Genomic DNA, 21731 nt, shown 5'->3' with positions numbered 1-21731 from the left:
TAATGCTGAAAGCTAAACCTGCTAGATTTCGGGGTGAGTGTGGAAACATTACAAACACTAATTTCTGCCTGGATATTCACAAAGATTAGCTACATTTTGTTAATGCCAGATTTCCCGAAATGCCCTTTCTCAAAGTGCAATTAGGAATGACTAACCCAAACCGCTGATACAGCTACTTCTCTCATTTCCTCCATCAGTGACGGAGGAAGTCTTGTCTATCCAAATTGTTAGATAATACTTCAATTTAGTAAATACTACATTCTCTTCCCCCAAGTTACTATTCACCAGACAGACCATAATGTGGTACTGGATGTGAATGGAAGCTTCAACTGGACAAATAACTTGACATGAAAGGAATGTTGTGTTATAAAGCTTCTCTATATCAATTCAAATAATTACAGGCTTTAATTTACTTTAATGAGGGAAAGCTAACTCCAAAAAAAGGGAATAGAAAGGGAAGAGTTTTAACTATCAATCTGCTTATGTCTCCATACTTTCAGTGACTTGGCAAAGGGACAAGACAGACTCCTCCCTTGTCCTTTCAGAACATACCCCATTTTGGGCAACTGAATTATAACTGATGTTCTGCAGAAGTTCAGTTACCAACTGCTTATTTTCAGAATCCCACACGTGAGGAAGCAAAGAGGTGCAGCCAAAAACAACCCCACAAACCAACAGAACGCACTCCACCAAAAGCCTCATCACAACTACAGGAAGATAAAAGCTGTTGACTTAAAACAAGTTTTACAGGAAACCGTGCAGTACTTCAGGACAACTGCAGCAGCTGAATAGCTGCAGGAGAGTGAAACAGGCCAGAGAACATTCAGTTTTCAGAAAGGAAGCAAAAACTCATCCCAACAGGAAAGGTCGTGATTAACTTTGATTTGCAATGAGTATTTAATGTAAAGACTCACTGAAAATGTCTTTGTGTCCCAAACTTGAACTGCGATTTCCCTAGACTGAATCCAAGCTTTCCCACAAGTTCGTGCTTTGACATTTGGATAGGAAGTGGAACACAAGATATTGTAACTGATTCCAGAATTCTCTCCAGGAACCTGTTTCGAAAGAAGAGTTACCAGCAATACTTGCTGACCTTGCAGTGAAAATGGACTTTACTTTGGAAACAAAGTAAGCTCTTGCAGCATCTCAGTCAGCCCTCTTAACATTTCAATGCAAATCAAATGACAAACCACAAGTGTGGTATGTGAAAAGGAACAATGACAAACTTCTTCCATGCTTAGAAAGCTTTACATGAGGAGAAAATGCACCACTCAATAACCTACATACTTCAAAGCTTTCAGATTAAAGTGACTTATTACAGAAAACAAGATAATTCCACAGTGAATCATTCTGACTTTTCTTCAAAATACGCTAGCATTTTAGCACAGCTAAATCAAGAATCTTTTAAACAAAACACTAATTCAAGCTCTCTAGAATAAAAAGAAATTAATAACTTAACAGAACTCTCAGTAAAAACAAACCAAACAACAAAGAAACCCCAAAACAATTATTAATCCATGAATCAAAAGAAAACTTGTTCAATCCCTTTAAAATTACTAAGAAAAAAAAAAAATCACTCCAACAGATTAGCCTCATACAAATATGAATTTTATTTACAATTTTCCAAATTCTCAATCAAATCCAACTTCTCAGTTAAATGTGTAGCATTTCTCCTTTAAAACAAATTAAACATTGTGTTCTTTTTACATCTGCAATATGGAGTCCGTAGGTACATGCTATTTGGGGCATCTAATGGAACAAATTTAGATCACTACGCGTGTGTGTAACACTGAAGGTATTCTGTGAAGACTTTCTTCAAAATATATCCGCCTCGGGGACAAACATTTCCATAACCACTTTCTAATGACAATTAGTGAGGAAGGTTTAAAAACCCAGTATTTTATACCAGGACATACTGTTCACATATATTTCAGGGTATGTTACCATGTTCATATTGCAAAGTTGCCTGCTCTATAAGCAATGCCACTGAAATCAGACTAAAGATTACCCACAGACTTAGATATTATTCAATGTGAATAAAAATGGCCATTGATGACTTTTACTTGAGTATGTGTAGTTATGGGCCAATCTGTACCTGATCTGGTACCAGTGTGATGTGATCTGTTCTGAAACTTGAAACCACATGGGTCATTATAATAAAATCTTTTACAACTGTATTGCACATAAGGTTTCTCAAAAGCACAAATCTACATAAACGTGTCCTGAACTCAGAATTTACCTGTTAACTCTCATGAATAAAATCAACCAAATGGTAAAATTGTTTATTTTTCTCATCCCAGTGTCTGTGAATGAAGAGAAGAGGGAGAAGATATATACAACTTTGGAATCAATTCAATTATTTGTTTCTTCTGCACGTAATTTGTACTTCAGAGATGAGGATTAAAAAAAAAAAAAAAGCCAGACAGACCTTGGATTTATCTTTAAAAGTACCTCAAAAACATAACCAAAATTCAATTTAATTTTGATACATATTAAAACATTTTAGTCAGTTCTGCCCGACAGCATAACAAGACAGAAATGCACAAGACTTTAAACATGCTTTAAAATGACATTCAACAAAGTATTTAAAATTTAATAAATAGCATACAATCACACACAAATACATTTCATACTGGATCTTTAAGCCTACTAAAAACAGACTGGCAAAGAATAAATAAAACAGTAGTTGACATTTTTGTTTTAAAAAGGTGTAGATTCTTGTTGTCACACTAGTAGCCACGTATTAACCTGCTTATCACAAAATTGGAAGTTATGAGCTTTTTTTCCCACTGATCTGTTTTGCTCCAACATGTAGCATCATAAAAAAAATACACTAAGAGGGATTTATTTATTTTTTTTAAACAACCAGTCTGCAACCAAGTAAACCAGTTTTTAAATACAACGAATAAATAGGGAATTAGTAAAGCAAATTCAATTGCAACAAAAATGCAACACCCCAAGAAAAGAGCCATGGAAATATATAGCCATTGCAATATTAGACAATAATAGTACTTAAAGTGATAGTGCTTGTGCACTAAGCTCATTAGAGACCTTAATATGATTTTAGTGCAAATCCCTTGAGTCCAAACAAGCTTTATACCCTACAGTATTAGGGAAAGATCTATTACCAGTTGGAACTTATTCTGTAGTGTATTTGTACATATTGGATATTTAAAGAACTAACACATATTGTAATATCTTCGGCCCTTTTTAACTTCAAATCGAAAAGACTAATGACTGGGGATTTTACATACTATTTGGCTGTACCATATTAGATTGCAGTTTACGGAAGTCAGTGCTATAAAAAGCTTCTGCCATCAGCTTATCTATTATATCTAAATTTCACAAATCATTGCATTTTGTACTTCTGAAAGAAAAAGAATGCTCCTGGAGAAAGTTTCTCCTCCCTTTAAATAAGTTCACATTATGATGAAATTCAAGAATATTTAGACAAAGTGTTGTATAAACTCAAAGAAAAGTACATATTTTACATTAACAATCCTTACCAGTATTTAATATATTAAGTTACAAGTATGTTGGCAATAATACAACAGAGTCAATTCCTAAAGGAAAATAATTCTGTACAAATTCACCTGTTAATATGGGGTTAAACAGGCAGCCAAATAAGTTTTGAGCAGCCATGTTTCTGGTTTGAACTACAGTACCAGGATAAACTAAATTTGAAACTAACTGGGATAACTTAAGTTTAAAGTGTAATCAGATTATACTGGATACACACATTGTGTATTCAGAGCCATTAAAACGTTCACTCTAATAGTTCCAGAATGTCATCCAGTACAAGAAATGTTTAATCAACTGCACAGGCTAAAATAGTTTCAACATATTGTTGTCCTGGATTTTTTAAAACTAAAAACTAGTTTTAACTGTGAAGTACAAAACAATGACAGATACTGCTCCAACTTGTACACAATCTTTCCTAAACAATCCGTACCTAGCAGAGTAATAATGCCTCATCGTCACTAGTTTCACTTTTCACTGTTGCTTCTAAGCAAGTGTCGGGTATCTGGGCAGTGTGTACGATGCCACAGCTCTCACAGGGGCCATCTCGACTGCATGACCTTACACCGTGATGTGTTGCACTGTAAGGCTGCCTAAGCCCTGGTCCTTGATCTGAGCTGAGATCAAGTAGAGGTCTTGAACAGTCATTCATGTCAAAGTCTGATGCTACATCAGAGACTGGAATTAACATTTCAACATCATCATCCTCTTCTCTTCCACTTACCCCATTATCAAGCTGTCTCAAAGGACTTTGGTTCTGATTCACTGAGCTTGATCTCCCTAAAGTAAAGCGTACCCAGCGTAAGCCTTGAGTCATACGACTTAGCGCGCTAGTGAGCTGGTGACGTGCGGGACTTGTGCTTGGGGGCTCTACGCTCGTCACTTCTCTTCCACTATCCGTGTTACCGCTACTGCCGCTCTGAGCAGAGGAACTCCCACAGGCTCCAACCGTCGCTTCTATTGCTGTTGCAGGTGGGACTTTCTGAGGCAAGGTGGCAGCAACACCACCAACTGCTCCTGCTGTGTCTCTTCTTTCATTATCTGTGTCCGTATCATCAGATTCAACTGAAAACAGACTTCGGTGAGTATTATTTCTTTCAGCTTCCCTACTAGTACTTTGGCTGGCAACATCATCTCCATCTGCTGAGACCAATGCCAGTGATCCAGAATGACGTGACCTTGCAAAGTTAAAAATTCGATTCCAAATGTTACTTGATCTGCCAGCAATAGGAAGTCTGATTGAGGTAAATCCAAGCTGAGATCGTACTGCCAGTCTCAGGTTTTCCAGAACTGAAGCCTAAATGAGAAGACAAGCAACAATCAAGTGTTGACATTATGTTGTCACTGTTCTAACAAAGGAAGAACAACTATTGTGCGAAATGGCACATAACCACAAAGTTAAATGTAGAGTCTCAAATATTAAAAAGTGTTGCTGCTTTAATATTAAGGATCTGGTGTACGCAGCAATAGGCTATATTAAAAACAAAGCAAGCATGAAAGATGTCTAGATTCTCTTGAGGAAAAAACATTATGAATAGGGAAATTAAGAAGAATTACATACGGAAGAAAAAGGGGAATAAAAGCAATTAAGTATATAAGGTACATTTCTGCCCAAATCAACACTGCGCAGTATCCAAACAATACTTTAATGCACAACCTACCTCTTCCCTTCCAATAGTTCACTGAATGATACTGGAATTCAGGCATATAAATACATACATTCAAAGGCTAGTGGAGACTGCTACCCATAAAAACCAGTTCTGAAGGCATGTATCAGTTTTAGGCTTATGTTCCATCTGAGAATCACTCTCATTTATTAGCTTTGACTTTGTTATTCATTCCTGATAGTTTTATATGACATTACAGCCTTGCCTTTGCCATCATCTTTTCTATGCATAGTGGGCATGATTGTACCTAAAAATATGCACAGTGGATATGAACTACCATTTTGCATTAGAAGTCTTAATTCTTCTTTCACAGATTTCGAGGTGCTAGCTTGCAATCTTAACTTATACAACATCATCAACATTAAACATACAACTAGATCTACCAATCTATTACTTTTCATGAACAAGGAATTCTATACGGTGCATCACTGGTATTCATTAACAAGAAAAAAAGCCTGCAAAGAAAACTGTGTGGTGCTACTGTATCATGATTTTGTCTAATGGCTAATCCTTAGTATAATAGTGTTGGCCTGAAAGGAATGAAAGAAAATGCTACAGAACAAGAAAACACAGATGAAAGTTAAAATATCTTTATTCTAGTCTCCTTAAAATTTAAGTGGTCTGCCTGCTATTTTGGAGTCTTACCTGATTTGGTGAACAAACAGGAAAATCTTCAACTGGTGGAATTAAGCCCTGGGCAATTAACTGTCCATAGGATGGAGGAGCTTCTCTTCTTAACAGTTCAGCCTCAACCCTTGACAAATGAGTTTCAAATGATCTTTCAAAGAGAAAAGAAAATTTGTAATACATATAAGTTATAATATGTGTGTGTGTATATATATATATATTTAAAACTACATCAGACTATTATGATCTGAAGTAATAAATTTCAGCAGATGAATTTTTATTAATTCAATGGATAAAGAATATACAGTAAGTCCTTGCAGTCATTCCTATGTGTCTGTCCAGATGAGACAAGAACAACAAAATCAACCCAACAATAAATTCCTTAATAAAAAAAAAAAGTGCATAGACTAGAATGGACCATGAGAGATGCTTGTAGTATTTTATAAAAACTGAAGAATGTGTAATATCCTGATATGATAGAGTCTACAATAGAATCAACATGCTGTTAAACACAGAATTGAGATATTTAATTACAGAAATGGAGATTTTCTACACTTTGTTTTTGATAACCACATCTCAAAGCTTAACTCTCAATAGTTAAGTGATCAGAATACTTCCGTTTCCTTTTAACTAACCTCTTTTTCCTGTCAAAGAAGGAACAATGCCTTTAGAAATCACAGGCAACAATAATTGTATGTCAATAAAAATGTTTCAAGTATAACAATAAAATATATGAAAATACTTTAAAAATTTAAGTTCTTGAGGCCAACCATTCTACCTACCTTCGCTCAAACATCCTGAGTGAGTACAATTTACAAGTACATCCCAGTGCAATGACAAGCAGCAATCCACAAATAAGACTCCCAATGACAGCTGCAGTTATTACTCTAGTGGGCACAATGACTGGGCAATTCTCTTCATCACTGCCATCGCCACAGTCATCTTGAGAATCACAAACCCAGCTCTCAAACACACAGCGGTTGTTTTTGCAATGAAAATTTCCTGGCTGACAGAAGAAACAATTTTTTTCATCTGAACCATTAGGGCAATGATTCTGGTAGTTGCAGCGATCGGAACGGGGGTAGCAAACACCATTTCGAGAGCAGGGAAACTCATCTCTTTGGCACATAGTGCAGTTGGTTTCATCCCTTCCATTTGGACAGTGCCAGTAGCCATCACAGCGTTGCTGCTCCGTGTAACAACCCCAATTTCCACCACATGGGATTTCCCAGGGCAAACAGAAGCCATCTACTTGATAGGTGGCATTGAATCCTCTTGCAGCATTCACTTTGTCAGCACAAAAATGCACTCGTATCTGTCCTGAGGATGAAACAACTGTAAGGGGAGCATGAGAGTCAAATGCTGTTAGCACACGCAACAGCCTCCGTGGATTCTCCTCTAATCCATCATATATTTTGACATAGTCTCCATAACCTGTACCATCAAGTTTAAAATCAGTGAATCGCAAAATTACTTTGCGATGATCACCAGTGTCTATCAGCCAGGTGCAGTTGCTTCCAGGTGGATAGAAGTCAGGATAGTTGGGAGAACTGAAAGTACCATAAAAGTACTTTAACCATTGCCCACATGTTGGCACATGACAGTCTACTTCATCTCCTAGGTCAAGACAATCAATGTTACCGTCACATTTTAAAGATTCTGGAAGGCAAGTGTAAAGCTTGGTGAAGCGAGAAAGACACTGGAACTGATTGTAAGCACAAGGTTGAAAGGAAGAAGCTGTCTGAGGATTAGCTTTGGCACAGATTTCTTCATCTGAGTTGTCTCCACATTCATCCATATTATTACATTTCCAACTTTCTGGAATACACTTCCCATTAGCACAATGAAACTGGTCACAATCACAATTTGGTTCATCAGATTTCCCTGAAAGAAAACAAAAGAAATTATAAAAATAGTCTCTTTTTAGACACTTTTTTATGGTTTGTGTCACATCTATTTGCTGCACCAGATAGTTCAAAATGGCAAAACTACTATTTAAAGTCTCTGTAAATCATCATAACTTTCAGTAAGTTTCAAGATAAAACAGTTTTTTCAAGTCAAAATTCTGTCAGCACATCAGCATGAGCCTCATCCTTAGCTGCTTTCAGCCAAATAACTTTAACCCAAACAAAAAATCTGGCTTCTAAGGTGCTAAAAATATGTCAGAAAAATACTGTTTCTCTCCTCTATCACTCGAAATACAGAAACATTTTGTCCCGCAGTACCAGTTACCCCCTCAATTTTTTTCTTGTAAAAGCAGCCAGACCTCTCTCCTTCTCTCCTGTCTTCGTATGTTCCTACCTTGTACCAAAGGATCTATGGCAAGAGAAAAGCTGACAGAAATTATACTTTAAAAGTTAAGGATCCACATAGTGGTCTAGAAAACATGGAAGTGTGAAGGTTTTTTGGTCTTTTTTTTTTTTTTTTTTGTAGTAAGAAAATGTGGTCTAGTGGCTACTACAACAATTGTAACATCAAAAATAATTTTTTTCAGGCCTTCATTTATTAAAGTTCCAGACATATTAAACACATTGGAAGCAAGCTGGGAAGCGATCTATTTTAGCTTTGCAACAGCTTAGCTGAGTCAAATATTGGTGTATCATTTAAAATCACTGCAGTTTCTAAAAACCATGGTACAGACTGTAAAACTGGCTATAAAACAGACTTCTGTGGTCAATCCACCAAAAAAATTTAAAAAAAATCTGCAGGTGGTCCCACACAGAAGTAATTCAGGAAATAAATTAGACTAATACATACTAAATCTAAATACCACTACACTTAGGGTTCTTAAAAACAGAAATAGGAAAAACAGCATGAGGAACTTACTGAAATGCAGACTCTCCCAGAAGAAGCAGGTTCTATCTTGTTTTACAAGAGAACAATTCAGATTGGAATGGATCTCTGGAGGTCACCTAATCAAATCATCTGCTCAAAGCAAGGCTAACTGATGTTTGATAGGGTTCTTCAGGGGGCCTTGACCAATCAAGTATTTTCAAAGTTCCAGTGCTTAACCACACAAAGCGATAGAAGTCCTCATATCTAGCCTGAATTTCCCTTGATGGAACTAATCTGCTGTGATAGGTCATATCACACCTCTGTTCTCCTTTTATGCTATTTCAGTATCTTAGAAAGCATTAAAAAATGCTCTACCTTGAAACAGTAATTAAAAAAAAAAAAAGGTGCAACCGCAGCATTTTTAAAAATTTACAAATGCTAAGGTTTTTTAAAAATGAATGCAGGAAAAATGACACCAACAAGAATGATAAATGTTATAAGCACTGCAGACAAGTGCTTAAGTCAACAAATCTGCTGACAGAGTGAAAGCAGAGTAAAATGTATGTGCTGTCAGTGATTAAGTTATTGAAAATGTTTATTTCACTTAAAACACCAAAGAACTGAGCTAGTATAATTTATATATCTAACAAAACAAAAAGATCATACATGTATATTTATGTATATATACTATACACTCATACACATCGTTTATAATATTAGTATGGCAAATATTTAGAACCCTGGCCTTGAATTTGAGACTTGTAAAACTGAACTATTAGACTTGCCTCGTCTAAGTTGAATGCCTATATTTCATAGGTGGAGGGCAACATAGGAGAACATGCATAAGAAGAGTAATTGAACTTGTTCGAGTACTAATACTCTAGCTCAGTGCTTCTACCTTGCAAAACCTGCAGAAGGCCAAGTAGAAAGCTGGAGTATGGAACTGTAAATATTAATGGCAATATTGTAACAAATCAGGTTACAATTTCAACCTAAACTCTTCTGCAGGTTTTTAAACATCCCAGAGAAGAGTTGCCAGCTTGATCCTGGTTTAACATCTTTAATCGCCAATCCTGAAGTCAATACATCACTAAAGTTTACATATGAATCAAAAATTAGATTCCTAAAAATAATGAGAGATGTAAAAAATAAGACTACCTTTGGAAACTGCATCACAAAAGACTTCAGGATATTACAAGATAGTTAGCAGGACCCATGTGCAATTGTAACCAAAGGACTAATACAATCCTTCCATGCACTTACAGTGAACACAAACCTCTGTAATTTTATTAACTCTTTTTTTTTCATTCTACTTCACCATTAGTGAATTCCGTCCCATTCCAATACCCATAATTAAAGAGGCTGATAAATTAAGAATGGTAGAGGACAGAGGAAAGACAGACAAGTGAAGTGACACAAAATTTAACTTCTAGTCAAGTACCCTTCCTAACTGTAATGTTTTGTTGTTACTGTTTTGTTTAAACTGAAATACGAATATTTACCTGGAAGATATTATTTCCTTCCAACAAGAATTAATTCAAACAATTCACATAGCCTATCTTCCGCATCAGATTTTAAACACGGGGCTCCCTAATGATTCCTTTTGTGCCTGTAATCTATATTCTTTCCATGATCTCAGCACAAGTAGGCTTAACTTGCATCCATGTAACTAAAGTACTGTTATTTTTCCCCCTTTTCTAAGACCACATGCTACCTTTGAGAGTAGCCTTAAAACTGAATTAAATAGTCTATTGAGGCACTAAATGATGCACTACTGTATGATGCTAATGAGAAGAAATCAAACAACATAGTGGCACAGTTGAATGTATAGCAAAAATGTTGTTAGTATTTCAGGAGTCCCGTTTTCACACTCAAAAGCAGAAACGATCAGATGATTATTAAAGCAGATTTGTCAACCCTTTTCCTATACACAGGTCACCTTACAACATTAGAGGACTGCTCTGATAACTGAAACACTACATTTCCACCTCAATAGTGAAATAGCTCCTAAGTATCATATGAAAGATAGGGACCAAACTCCTTTCTGCGCTTTCCACCTTGAAACTTCAGGTTTGTGAAAGTCACTGACAGGGCAGAGGAAGCCATTAGGTAGAAAGATTGCAGAATACAGAACAAGAACAAAAATAGCTTAGGCTAGAGGAGGTCAGGGCTCATTTTACTGAATCTTGGTGGAGTAGTTTTGAAGACACGTGGCAGTGGATAGGTGTAAGACAGAGTTATGAACAGAGGAGTTGTAAGTTGGCGCACAGATTTGGAGCAGGCCAGAAAGTGGATATAGGCATATACTGGAGGGAGCAAGAGAACGTGAAATCATTATGAAAACAAGGAATCCAGTATTTGGAATGATCAGGATGTAGAACACCATAATCATGCTATTACATAGAATTGCAATATCTCTTAAGGCCAGAAAAAAGTTTGGAACTAGTCTTTACCCATGACTGGCCGCCTCCTCTCTCTTGGCAACAACTACTAGAGCAAGAATTGCCCACAAAACAGTCTCAAACTACTACTACTGGTAACCAGCTTATATCACAAACTTGATTTTTCTAAAAAAAAATTCTGCAAGTACAGAACCATGTCTGTACTTCTGTACTTGGCTAGAGTAATCCATCATATTAATATGTTGAGGATTTTTTTTGTTTTGGGGATTTTTTTGTTGCTGTTTTTTGTTTGTTTGTTTTTTAATATTTAAAGATTGTATAACTTCTGGAGATGGAAAAAAATTATGTAATTTCTAGGAGAAATGTAAAAAAAATCCTTCCATTTCTTCCTTCTCTTGCCATATTTATGGTACTCGTAAGTCTACCCAACTATTTTAACAAACTAATTTTAGTCTGATGAAAGCATTTTAAATCTTAAACTATGTTAAAAAAACCTTCCAGTTGCCTAGTATTAGTAGTGAACTTTTTTCCTCCCAAAATCATTCACTCTGCTTGTTACTGTAATCACCAATTCCCACTTTGAAAATTCAAGCTGTGCATAGGATAAAAATATTTTACTCCATGTGTATTTTCCCTGATTTCAATAAGCCTTGATTTGACAAAAGAAAATACATATACTTTACCCTGCTACAAGGAAGTAGTTCTTGAAACAAAACAAAAAATGAAACCATAAAGCTGTACTAGGTATCATTTGAAACATACCAGCAAAGTAAGCTAGTCTGAAGCCTTTTCTGGAGATGCTATCATCTGAATGAAATCTGATCCAAACATGATCCTGTGAAGAGATGTATGGTGAAGGAATGGAAGAACCGCATGCTCTGTAGCCTTCGATATTCTTGTGGCTTCCAATTGTTAACCAATCTGAGCTGCATCGTCGTGATCCCTGAACATCAAAATCTTGAAAGCTGAAAGGAAAAAAAACATAAAGAAAAAGGTCAAAATTGCTACTGAACAACCAAGCTGATGAATTACTATTCATAAAAATGGAAATTAGTTGTAAGGTTTTTTTTTTTTTGTTCTGAAATAAAGCGAACAGCTTCTCTACCCATTCAAGAATAGGATTTAACCTTGTGGTGATGACATTTTTATGTTATGAGGACAGCAAGAATCTATTCTGTCAACCAAAATATTGCATCCACTACTTAAAAGAAGTTCCGTTCACTACAAAAAAAAAAAAATCACATTAAGCCTTCAACTAAACACAAACAAAAAATTCTGTTCATTAAATTGTCTTTATGACTCTCATTTAATGACTTCCATATACTACTAAGTGGTTTTATTTAACCCAAATTTCATCAGAACTTTAGTTAATGCGACAGCCAATGATATGACTTGACATTATAAATACAGCTAAATTGTTCAAAACTAAGATTTCAGATAAGATTTTCTCCCAGCTGCACTACTCGGTTACCCAACGGGTATGTCATGGAACGTTATGGTATGGCTACAGCTATACTAAGACATGCTGTCATGGTAATGAAGTGTGAAGAGGACAGAGTCTGGGCAGAGCAGGTCTGTACAGACAACAGAGCAGTAAACCAGAAATGAAATGTATGAGTGGCAGAAAGCAATGTGAGAGGGAAAAAAAAAGTTTTATTAAAATAAACACTATGAAAAAGTTTAGAAAGCACTCTAGCAGTTGAACAGTTATACCTACTTCACATTGCATCTGTGCCAGTTTAATATTTAATAGAAAAATTGTTTCAATTAAAAAGCAGTACTTTAAACGTGTAACTGATATCAAAGCAAATACTTCATAATGAAGAGCTGCTTCTTAGGTCAGCAAGTCTGTACTGGAAACTGAAGTAAATCTGCAGCTAATGCAGTTTCATGATCAGCCTATGAAGCAGTACTAATTTGTATCCTGATGCTAAAACAAGCCTAGATTTCCCTTGTGGCAGTAACGGGGAATGAACTGATGAGAACTTGAACCTACGATACAACTTTTTTCATTACTTCTTTAGAAAACTTACAAGATAGGTGAAACTCTAAGGAGCTCCCTGCATTAAAACTCAACATTTCCAAAACTGCATTCATATTTACAAGATTTACTATTTGTACCCTGCAAGTTTTAATCACCCATGAGACTTCATAGCAACAAAGCATTACAGACTTTCCCCTACACATTTTTTAATGCATAATTCTTATTTCAGAGACATTAAAAAGAAATAAAAAAATGAGCACATAGGAACTTTTTCTAGTCACTAGTTCTCCAGCTGAGAACAAATGCTACACGGCTGTGTGAGAACAAATCAGATAAAAGGAAAGGCAGAAACCAGACAAAAGAAAACCCCTGCATTTACAGGAAGGAAGTGGAAATTGGTACATACACAACTGGCAGTTAAAAATGCCTAGTCAGTACTTCTTCAATCCATGTTGTTAATACAGGAGCACTGTTACCTTATAGTAATGATCTCGCCTGGGTTTGCGTGGATGTACCAGCTACAGTTGATTCGGGCAGGATACTCAGAAGGCCACCCTGGACTTGTGATTGTCCCACTTGGTGATCGAATTTGTTCTGGAATATCTCCGCAAGCTAAAAAATACATATATTGAAAGCAATTTAATTAATTATATATTTTTTAAAGCAAATAGGACCAAAAAAAAAAAAAAAAAAAAATCTGTCAGCACTGATCAGGGAAAATATCATGCTGAGTTAGATTTAGATGATGTATCAATAAGAACAATGTCTAAAGGAGTTCGTAATAGAACATATCAGCCAAAAGATGTTTTCCAGTGTTGACAGTGCAGAAGTCTATACTAATGTCAATCAGTACTACAGATTAAAAAAGATTATTCTATAGAGACTTTGACAACTTTATTATTAAAGTGAAAGACTTCGTATTTTCTAATTTCATTTTTAGCCTTCACAAAGATTTAGCTCAATTTAACCATTCATTTACACCTTACATGGCCAAATGCATTAGAAGGTGAAAAATAAATTATAGCTAAATAATCAAGTAGCTGAAATTTCCTGTCTTGGGAAGACCCAGTGTCTGGCCAACATTCAAATATCCCCTTCCAGCCCCTGGCATGGAAATGATCTTCATATACATGATTACAAATGCTTGCAAGGCAAAGAGCACTTAATGCAGCACATTTCATTTACAAAAGTTAGGTTCACAAGAGATTATTCTTAAGAGGGACTTGTGTAACTACATTTCTGATAATAAACTACAGCCATTTGTATTCTTTATTATAGGTGTAGCTTTCTGCATTGGCCTTAACTCAGCTGCTTGTTCCCTTCACTAGAGTGTTCTCAGCTCTGCTGATTTTATTTCAAGTATTGTACTTAACTAGTTTCACAGTTTTGTTTTGCTAGGGTTTTTTTCCTCCTTAGTATCCATATATCCAACATCTGTCATATAGCATATTCACAACCTTCACATAAATAGGAAGGCCCGAATACTCTTGCTACAGAGCTTGAAATTACGAGAAAGTTTCAGAGGTCAGAAAACACATTAAAAATAATTGCCCTCTGTGCTTTCATTTATAATTTCCTCACTGCTAGTCCAAAGCTGCAAGCTCTCAAAGTTTACTGGTAACACAATCAGTTACACACAGTAGTTCAAACACAAGAACTATTACAAATGAGGAAGCATTTTCATTATTGCCTGATGATCAAAAGCTTTTAGAATTTTTAAAAATTTTTAGTATGTATTTAATTAAAATAACAAATCAGAACTGATGCGGTGAACAAACATGAAGAACTGCATTTGGAATAGTGCAAAAGTTGTAATAATGTAGTTTGTAAACAGGTTATTAATTTTCTTCTACTTTTATCCACAATCAAGCTTTTAAGATAATTTTTCAACACTACAAGGACCAGAAGTGATTGTTTAGCTCTAATACAATATAAAGTTCTTTTCTTAAATTATTGTTACTTTAAAAAATTTCGATATGGCATAACAAATACATGTTTAAAAATAGGTTTAAAAGAATTAAAAGGCAAAAATGCTGGCATATGCATGAATTTTCTGCATTAGGTTAAATACAGAAATCTAGAAATGCAACTCAGTAAACGTTTTCAAGTACAGCTGTAAGAAAACATTGCTTTAAATAGTTTTTCACATGTTTCTTATTAGAGCTTCATTCATGCTGCGCAGTTAAGTATTAACATACTTTAGGTATAGAATGCAGGATCTGTCCTAATACCCAAGGACAAAAAAGTCTCAAAATACAGGAAGCTATTATTTTATTTGAATATTCAATCAACTATTCATTGGAAACTTTCTTTTTTTAATTTTGAGCAAACCCTATAGGTGGTGCTCTAACACCGTAATATTTTGGAACGCTTCTCTGTATGAATTATCTGAATGTGCTTTACATGTGTTCACACAAGAAATGGAAGGACTGGAAAGAAAAACTGGTTATTCACAATTAAACGTTGAAATAAAATAGCAGTTTTAACAGGTTCAAAACAAACAAACATGCAAAGAAGTGGAAGAAACATTTTGTATCAAGCTTGAAGATGTCAGCGAGCAATTCCATGCACCACTTGGCTACTACTGAAACAGTGCTCAGCTTAAAGTAAGTTGCCTTCAGGTGAAACTTATACTATTACAACACTCACCTGGATTTAGTTATTTACAAACTGACATATGAAATTTTGTCACCAAGATCCTCTAAGGAAGCTTTTAAATTTGCCTGACAAAGAATAACTTTACACTAAACGATACAAAAAAAAAAAAAATCCATCCAACATATGTTTATTCGATTTTACAAAGTTCACCTCCAAAAACTTAAGCAGACTATAAATATATGCACAGCAGGTGTCTATTGAATAGAAACCCCCAAACACTGCTAGCAACTGTAAATTACTATGCAATTAGTTTTGCAATCCTATACTGCCACAGCACATCCTGACAAATATAATCTACTCAACCCAATCCCAGCAATAGTACAAGCAGTGACTCTTGTTACACAAGTCTGAATAGAAGAAACTCCACGTAGAAAGCCTGTATAACCAAGGTAGTATTTCCACAGCAACATGAAAAAATCCCGTTTTACTCAAATGCAGGTTTCTTGTATTTTGGCCTTTGTTTGCAATACCAGCCATATCCCTATATTTGCTATATTATTTGACCTAAAATGTCTTTTTCTCTGTTTCCACTAAAGCTAACACTAAAGAGCTGAGGGCAAAATATGACCATTTCCAGCACAATCCAAAATGGGAAGAGAGAAGCAGACTAAGGAGGGCATGAGGAAGCAAGAATGACCACAGGCACTAAAATACAGGGTGAACAACTCTGTACTTCCACTGTTGAAGAAAGAAAAATTAAACTGAAGAAAGCGTGCATGTGACAAAGTCAGTGTTCAAAATGTAAAAGGAAATGGACTTGAAAAGGGAATTACATCTTCCTTGACTTCAGGTTAGCTAGAAAAGCTAAATGTACTCGCATACTTGGTATACATTCATGCACTGAAATTACTTACTCAGGAGACAACAGAAATCTCCTATTTTCTTAAAAAGTGTGTTAACAGTCAAGATCAACTGTGTAGAAGCTGCAGTTCAGAAGTGCTGTCATTTTGAGAGAAATTTTATTTCTCAGAAAGATTTTTAAAATCAAGGATAACCTTCTGAAATATAACAGTTTTAAAGGGAATCTACTTTATGAAGATAATAGCAAGCCTTTTAAAATAAATACCCGACCCTCCACTTGACTGGGATGTTTCTTCTAAAACTTTTGAGAATATAATGTAACAGACATTTATTAATGTGTTTGTAAGCATGGAGAATGTGAGCAACATCAAGAAGGGCATGGGAGTCAAAAAACCCAATTCAACTGACAGCACATAAAACAGAAATGTATCAAGAGGCAAACATCTTTACACTAAGTTGTGGAGAATTTGTACTTCAAATTCCAATTGCTAGTGGCCCCGCAGGCATTTGTCATACAGGTCAGTTTTGTCTAGAGAAACTTAAAATTACAGGAAAACTGACTGGAATAATTTATTATGAGTATTAAAAATACATAAGAAAACAGCAGAACAAAAATTAGAGGAGTCACGAAAAAAAGGATGTGAGTTTGTAACCATGGTAGAAGCACAAAACAAACTGAGACAGTTGCATCACAGAGAAGCAAAGACACACAGTGATGCATGCCAAAGATGTTCTCAAATATCATGCTGGTGGCTATAAGATTTTTGGGTGGGAACAAATCTCTCCTGCACAACCATTTCCACAGAGGCGTTGTCTCTGCCTACATTTCTCTCAATTCCTCTATATATTCAGATACTCTGGTATTCTGCTCATCCATCTCCTACCCGTTCTAAACTCTTTCTTTAAAAAATCTGCCAAGAGGATAAGCTGTGCACATGGTTTTCTGGTATAGATGGATTTTCTTGTAGACTTTTTAAAAACATGTACAACAGTTTTCCTTATTCCCTTCTTCCTGAAATTTGTTCACCACCACACATTACGGAACATGACTGTAAACTATCCATGAGGTGTTGACTGGTAAACAGAAGACAGCCAATGAAAACTTCACAGTACCAAATTCAACTTGCAAGTTATAACAAGAAAATAATTGAGAAACCTATGCAGAAATTCTGTACCAAGATCTAGAGAAGTAAAGTACCTGTAGTAACAGTGAACAACATGTCAAGGAAAAAAGTCACTTCAGAAAAGCAGGGAGAGGGAGATTAGGGATTTATCTTCACAGTAATGCCAGGAGATTAGTTGAAAAGATAAAAGAATTAGCTTTCAATGTGAACCACAAGATGATAAGGTATGCATTATATTGGACATGGTAAGGACATGAATGCAGCTGGATAAATGATCTGAAGGTGTTTAAAACAGCTTAGAGTAAAAAGAGAATAATGTTGTGATAAAGTCTAAACCATGAATAGGGAGGATAATTATTGCATTTGTAACTCTCAGGAGCCACTGAAAGTCTTATTTGGAGAACTACAGGAGAAGGCAGCACAGGAATCCTTGCCTGCAGGTCAAGCTGTAAAGCTTTAATTTAAAATGCCATTTGCTCTGCAATACAGACACACACTCAATAAAAAGGAATCTTTTTTTTTTTTTTTTTTAATTGTTGTGAACAAATGTTTTCACCAGTGTAGAAGTTCTTTAAAATGGGAGGGTGAGGGGGAAGGGCAATTAGTTTTGCAGTTGTGGCAATTATGGTACAACACATCCCAAAGACAGACCTGAAAATATTTCTATATTTTTCAGATTTTAAAGGCATAAACACTTGCTCTCTAGTGATAGTTTATATGCAAGAGACAACATTCCATTATTGCTGTTGGTAGAAAAAGCATGCTCATATATTAGAGGTGTATCTGTAACTTGGCAGATATAATATACGGCAGAAGCATAAATATCAAAGACCACAAAGGTCTGTGCTATTAAAACATAATCTAGTAAGGTAGGTCATGTAGCCTTACAGCGGCAGCGTGACAGGAAACCTACCATCAAGACAATCATTTCATTTTAAATCCCTTCTCAGTAGCAACTGTCCAGGAAAATCACTTGCTTGGTTTCAACATCAAGTTACAGTTGGATTTAGAAAGATTAAAGGCCTTTAGTTCTATTTTACAGAAACCCTGCTGAAAATTATTCTGATAAATATAAAGCTGTCCAGGTATGCTTGATGAAATACACAATGTGCAAGTTCAGAAAACATGTCTGGGAGACACAGATTGTTTCAGAGTAACTAAAAAAAATCATCTAAATCCATACTCATTTTTTATACTTGGGCCATACACCTAACACTTAAGATGTACATACAAAGACCTGTAAAGAAAATGCCACTGGGCCTGTCTACATGCTTTCTTCTGGTCTTTACCACCCCCACCCCCATTATCTCAAAATTCTCCAGGAAAGAATTTTTGCTTTATCTTAACATAGAAACTTTAAGAGTATGGTATGTATTTTTCCCCAGCTGGAAAGATATTTTAGAACACATGACCACCAGAACTACTTTTCATATCTATATGATTTTTTTATTTTATTTTATTTTAATTTATTTTTAAATAGAAGTCCTCACTGGATCTTTCTTCTCAGTAGTTAAGGGTCTGTCTACCAGCTGCTGTTATCTTGCGTAGAAAGTACATTGTGTTCTCCTCTTCTTGGCACTGCCTATTCAAGCATGCTGGCCAAAGTACTGAAAGCAGAGTCAAAAATTCCATTCACCTCTTGCCCAGCAGATGCTTTTCTGCCTGTATTGTGACCTGTGGCACAACTGTTACAGTAAACAAATGGGTGAAGGGTTGTTTAAACATATCCTGAAAGCTGCATATCTAGATTTTAGTCTGTGGATCTTGTACAGTCCAGTTCCAGCAACAATTGTTCAAACAGTAGCAAGTACCTGTGCTGTTATTTATTATTTACAGTGGGCCATAAATGTACTATGTATAATACCTGCTGCATTGCTATTGTTGAAAAACAACAGCATTCTTCATGATGCAGCTCAAGAATGGATAGCAAAGATCTTCTATAATTATCCTTTTGCCAGGCTTTGAGTGGAAAACAATGAAAGGGATGAAGAAGGTAATATGGTGTAACAGAGACTCCACTGGCAGTACATTTATTCAAAAACTTAACAGTACGCACAAGAAGCAGTGCAATGTTTGAAGCAATACTGCAAGGATAAGTACAGCGAGATGTGGAGGCTGTTGTTGAAAAGGACAAGTTTGCATTTTGACTCATATTTTAGGAGAAGGGTGTGAAAATCAGTTTTATTTCCAAGGATTAGTGGCAGCTTCCCTATGGAATGAATCACGCTTGTATTCTTCTACTCACTGAAGAGCATTTATCTCCCCATTTGCACATATTATGAGTATCTGTATCATAACCAGCAGCTTAGCTGACACTGCTTAATGACTGAAGAATAAAAACGATACACTGGTATCACCCAATGCCTTAATGGACACACAGTCCCATAACTAACACAGAATAGCCCCACTGTGGCTGCTGCCCAGAAAAGGCCTAAAACAACTCAGTGGAAGAGAATGCAGTAACCTTTAAGCAACACGTGCTGCTTTCATACCCCATATTCTTCTAGCATCTCATCAGTTTCTCAGTTTCATGAGTTCTAAAATTCTTTTTTTCTTGTATTAAGGAAACTGTGCAGTCAAGTGTACAGTAGTGTCAGTTACTGCTTCAATCTAATCAGGTGAAACGCATAACTCCTGGATTTATATTATTTGATTGTAGCAGTGTCCAAAATTACATTTCAATAAATTTCATTTCACAAAAACTTTACTGTGGAAAGAAAATATCAATTCAACTTAAATCAACTTTTCTCTTAGTTCAATGTTTGTATGGAAAAATAATTAAGCAGTCCACTTAGAAAGGCATAATCTGTTCATGAGCATGCAGGTATCAATTTTATCTTATGAGAATTTTTCCATGTTACAGTTGCTTCATTCCTTATTACATGCTGCAAAAGGCAGTAATAATTTTTATAGCCAAATATCTCTTCATAAGATACCAGGTGGCTTTCAATATTTACTATTTAAGTCATGCATGAAATTTAAACATTACAAAAAATGACTTACCCGTTGACACTCCTGAAATATGCACATTTTCAGAATGTTCTGCAAGAGCACCATTTCCTAAAATTAAACATAATGAATAAGCTAATTTCCAAGATAAAATTTGTAAAAATTCTTCAGATACCCTTATACAGGACAGAAAGAACAAACCTGAAGTTATTTTAATTAATATTAAACATTAAGGGTCTTACGTTCATTTTATGATAAAACTTAGAGGAAAAACTAGAGAAAAAGTTACCATACAATGGAAATAAAAAACAAGCATCCTTAGTGTAGTAGGAACAAATACACTAGAAAGTTAAGGAACTAGAGACTAATAGTAGGAAAAAGTTGTGAGAAACTTCAGGTATTTTAGATGGTAGACTTCACATGATTTTGCATGAAATGCCATTTTCTTTCTAAGAAAGGTTTATTTCAATGCATCTTCCCCATCTCCTCCTGGATCACTATTTCTAAGTAAATGCTATGCAAATAAAGACATACGGGGGATGACATCCATCTATTTCATAATGAATTACAGCCTATAACGTTTATCCAGGAAGATGTTTCAGATATAGCCAGGAACTAGCTACCTTCAAGAGTAACTGCCCATCAACGTTCATTAAAACTAAGTCTACTTGCAGAGATGAACAATAAGACCCATGTGGTCATCAAGAGTTAGAAACAAAAAAGTTATTCTTCAGAATCTTATACTATATTGTACTCCTCCAAAGTAAAAGAAGTCTGCTAAAGTGAGTAAGTTTGCTGTCAAGTGGTAGCCCTGTTACAACTTGATCTGTCACATCAAGTATTTGTGCACATTTCTCCCACTGAACAGATCTCATTCTCCTCTCCTTTATTCAACATCTTCTCTTTTAACCTTTACAATTAATTTTTAATGAAATCATCCAGGCATTTCAGGAAAGAGCTACTTACAGGCAGTGAATCCAAAACGTAAAATACATCACTAAGCAAATTTTAAAACCACAACTCAATCTCTCAAATTTTTGTAATATTGAAGATGTGCCACGTCACACACATTTTCATATAAGTGAAATCAGTTGTTCTACCAGTATTGCCATGTAAGTGTGATATGTTTGGGCAACAAGTACCTTAAATATATGAAGAAAACTCTAATTCCTTTTGTGCCAAGCTTAAAGACTGCTAAGAGTTGACCTAGAACATATACACCTAA

At 35.5% G+C, this 21731-nt stretch overlaps 1 protein-coding gene across 2 annotated transcripts in view; it reads right to left on the bottom strand.

The window, feature by feature from the left end:
- Nucleotides 1-1586: 1586 nt before the first annotated feature.
- The window catches only part of LRP12 (LDL receptor related protein 12), a 47993-nt gene continuing 27848 nt past the window's right edge, over nucleotides 1587-21731 (bottom strand). Inside the window, exons 2-7 of one of the 2 annotated variants that reach the window (XM_032987910.2) lie at nucleotides 20561-20617; nucleotides 13451-13586; nucleotides 11753-11955; nucleotides 6596-7697; nucleotides 5832-5964; nucleotides 1587-4816 (exon numbers count right to left, since the gene is read on the bottom strand). In XM_032987910.2, the coding sequence (XP_032843801.2) occupies nucleotides 3953-4816; nucleotides 5832-5964; nucleotides 6596-7697; nucleotides 11753-11955; nucleotides 13451-13586; nucleotides 20561-20617 (2495 nt within the window). In that variant the 3' untranslated portion in view covers nucleotides 1587-3952. The remainder of the gene's footprint in view (nucleotides 4817-5831; nucleotides 5965-6595; nucleotides 7698-11752; nucleotides 11956-13450; nucleotides 13587-20560; nucleotides 20618-21731) is intronic. The other variant, XM_042786000.1, reaches the window with a different exon arrangement.

Source organism: Tyto alba, unplaced genomic scaffold (genome assembly GCF_018691265.1).
Source record: "Tyto alba isolate M040663 unplaced genomic scaffold, T.alba_DEE_v4.0 Super-Scaffold_9, whole genome shotgun sequence".
NCBI lineage: Eukaryota > Metazoa > Chordata > Aves > Strigiformes > Tytonidae > Tyto > Tyto alba.
The sequence above is the reverse complement of the archived record's forward strand: the minus strand, read 5'-3'. Positions and strand labels throughout refer to the sequence as shown.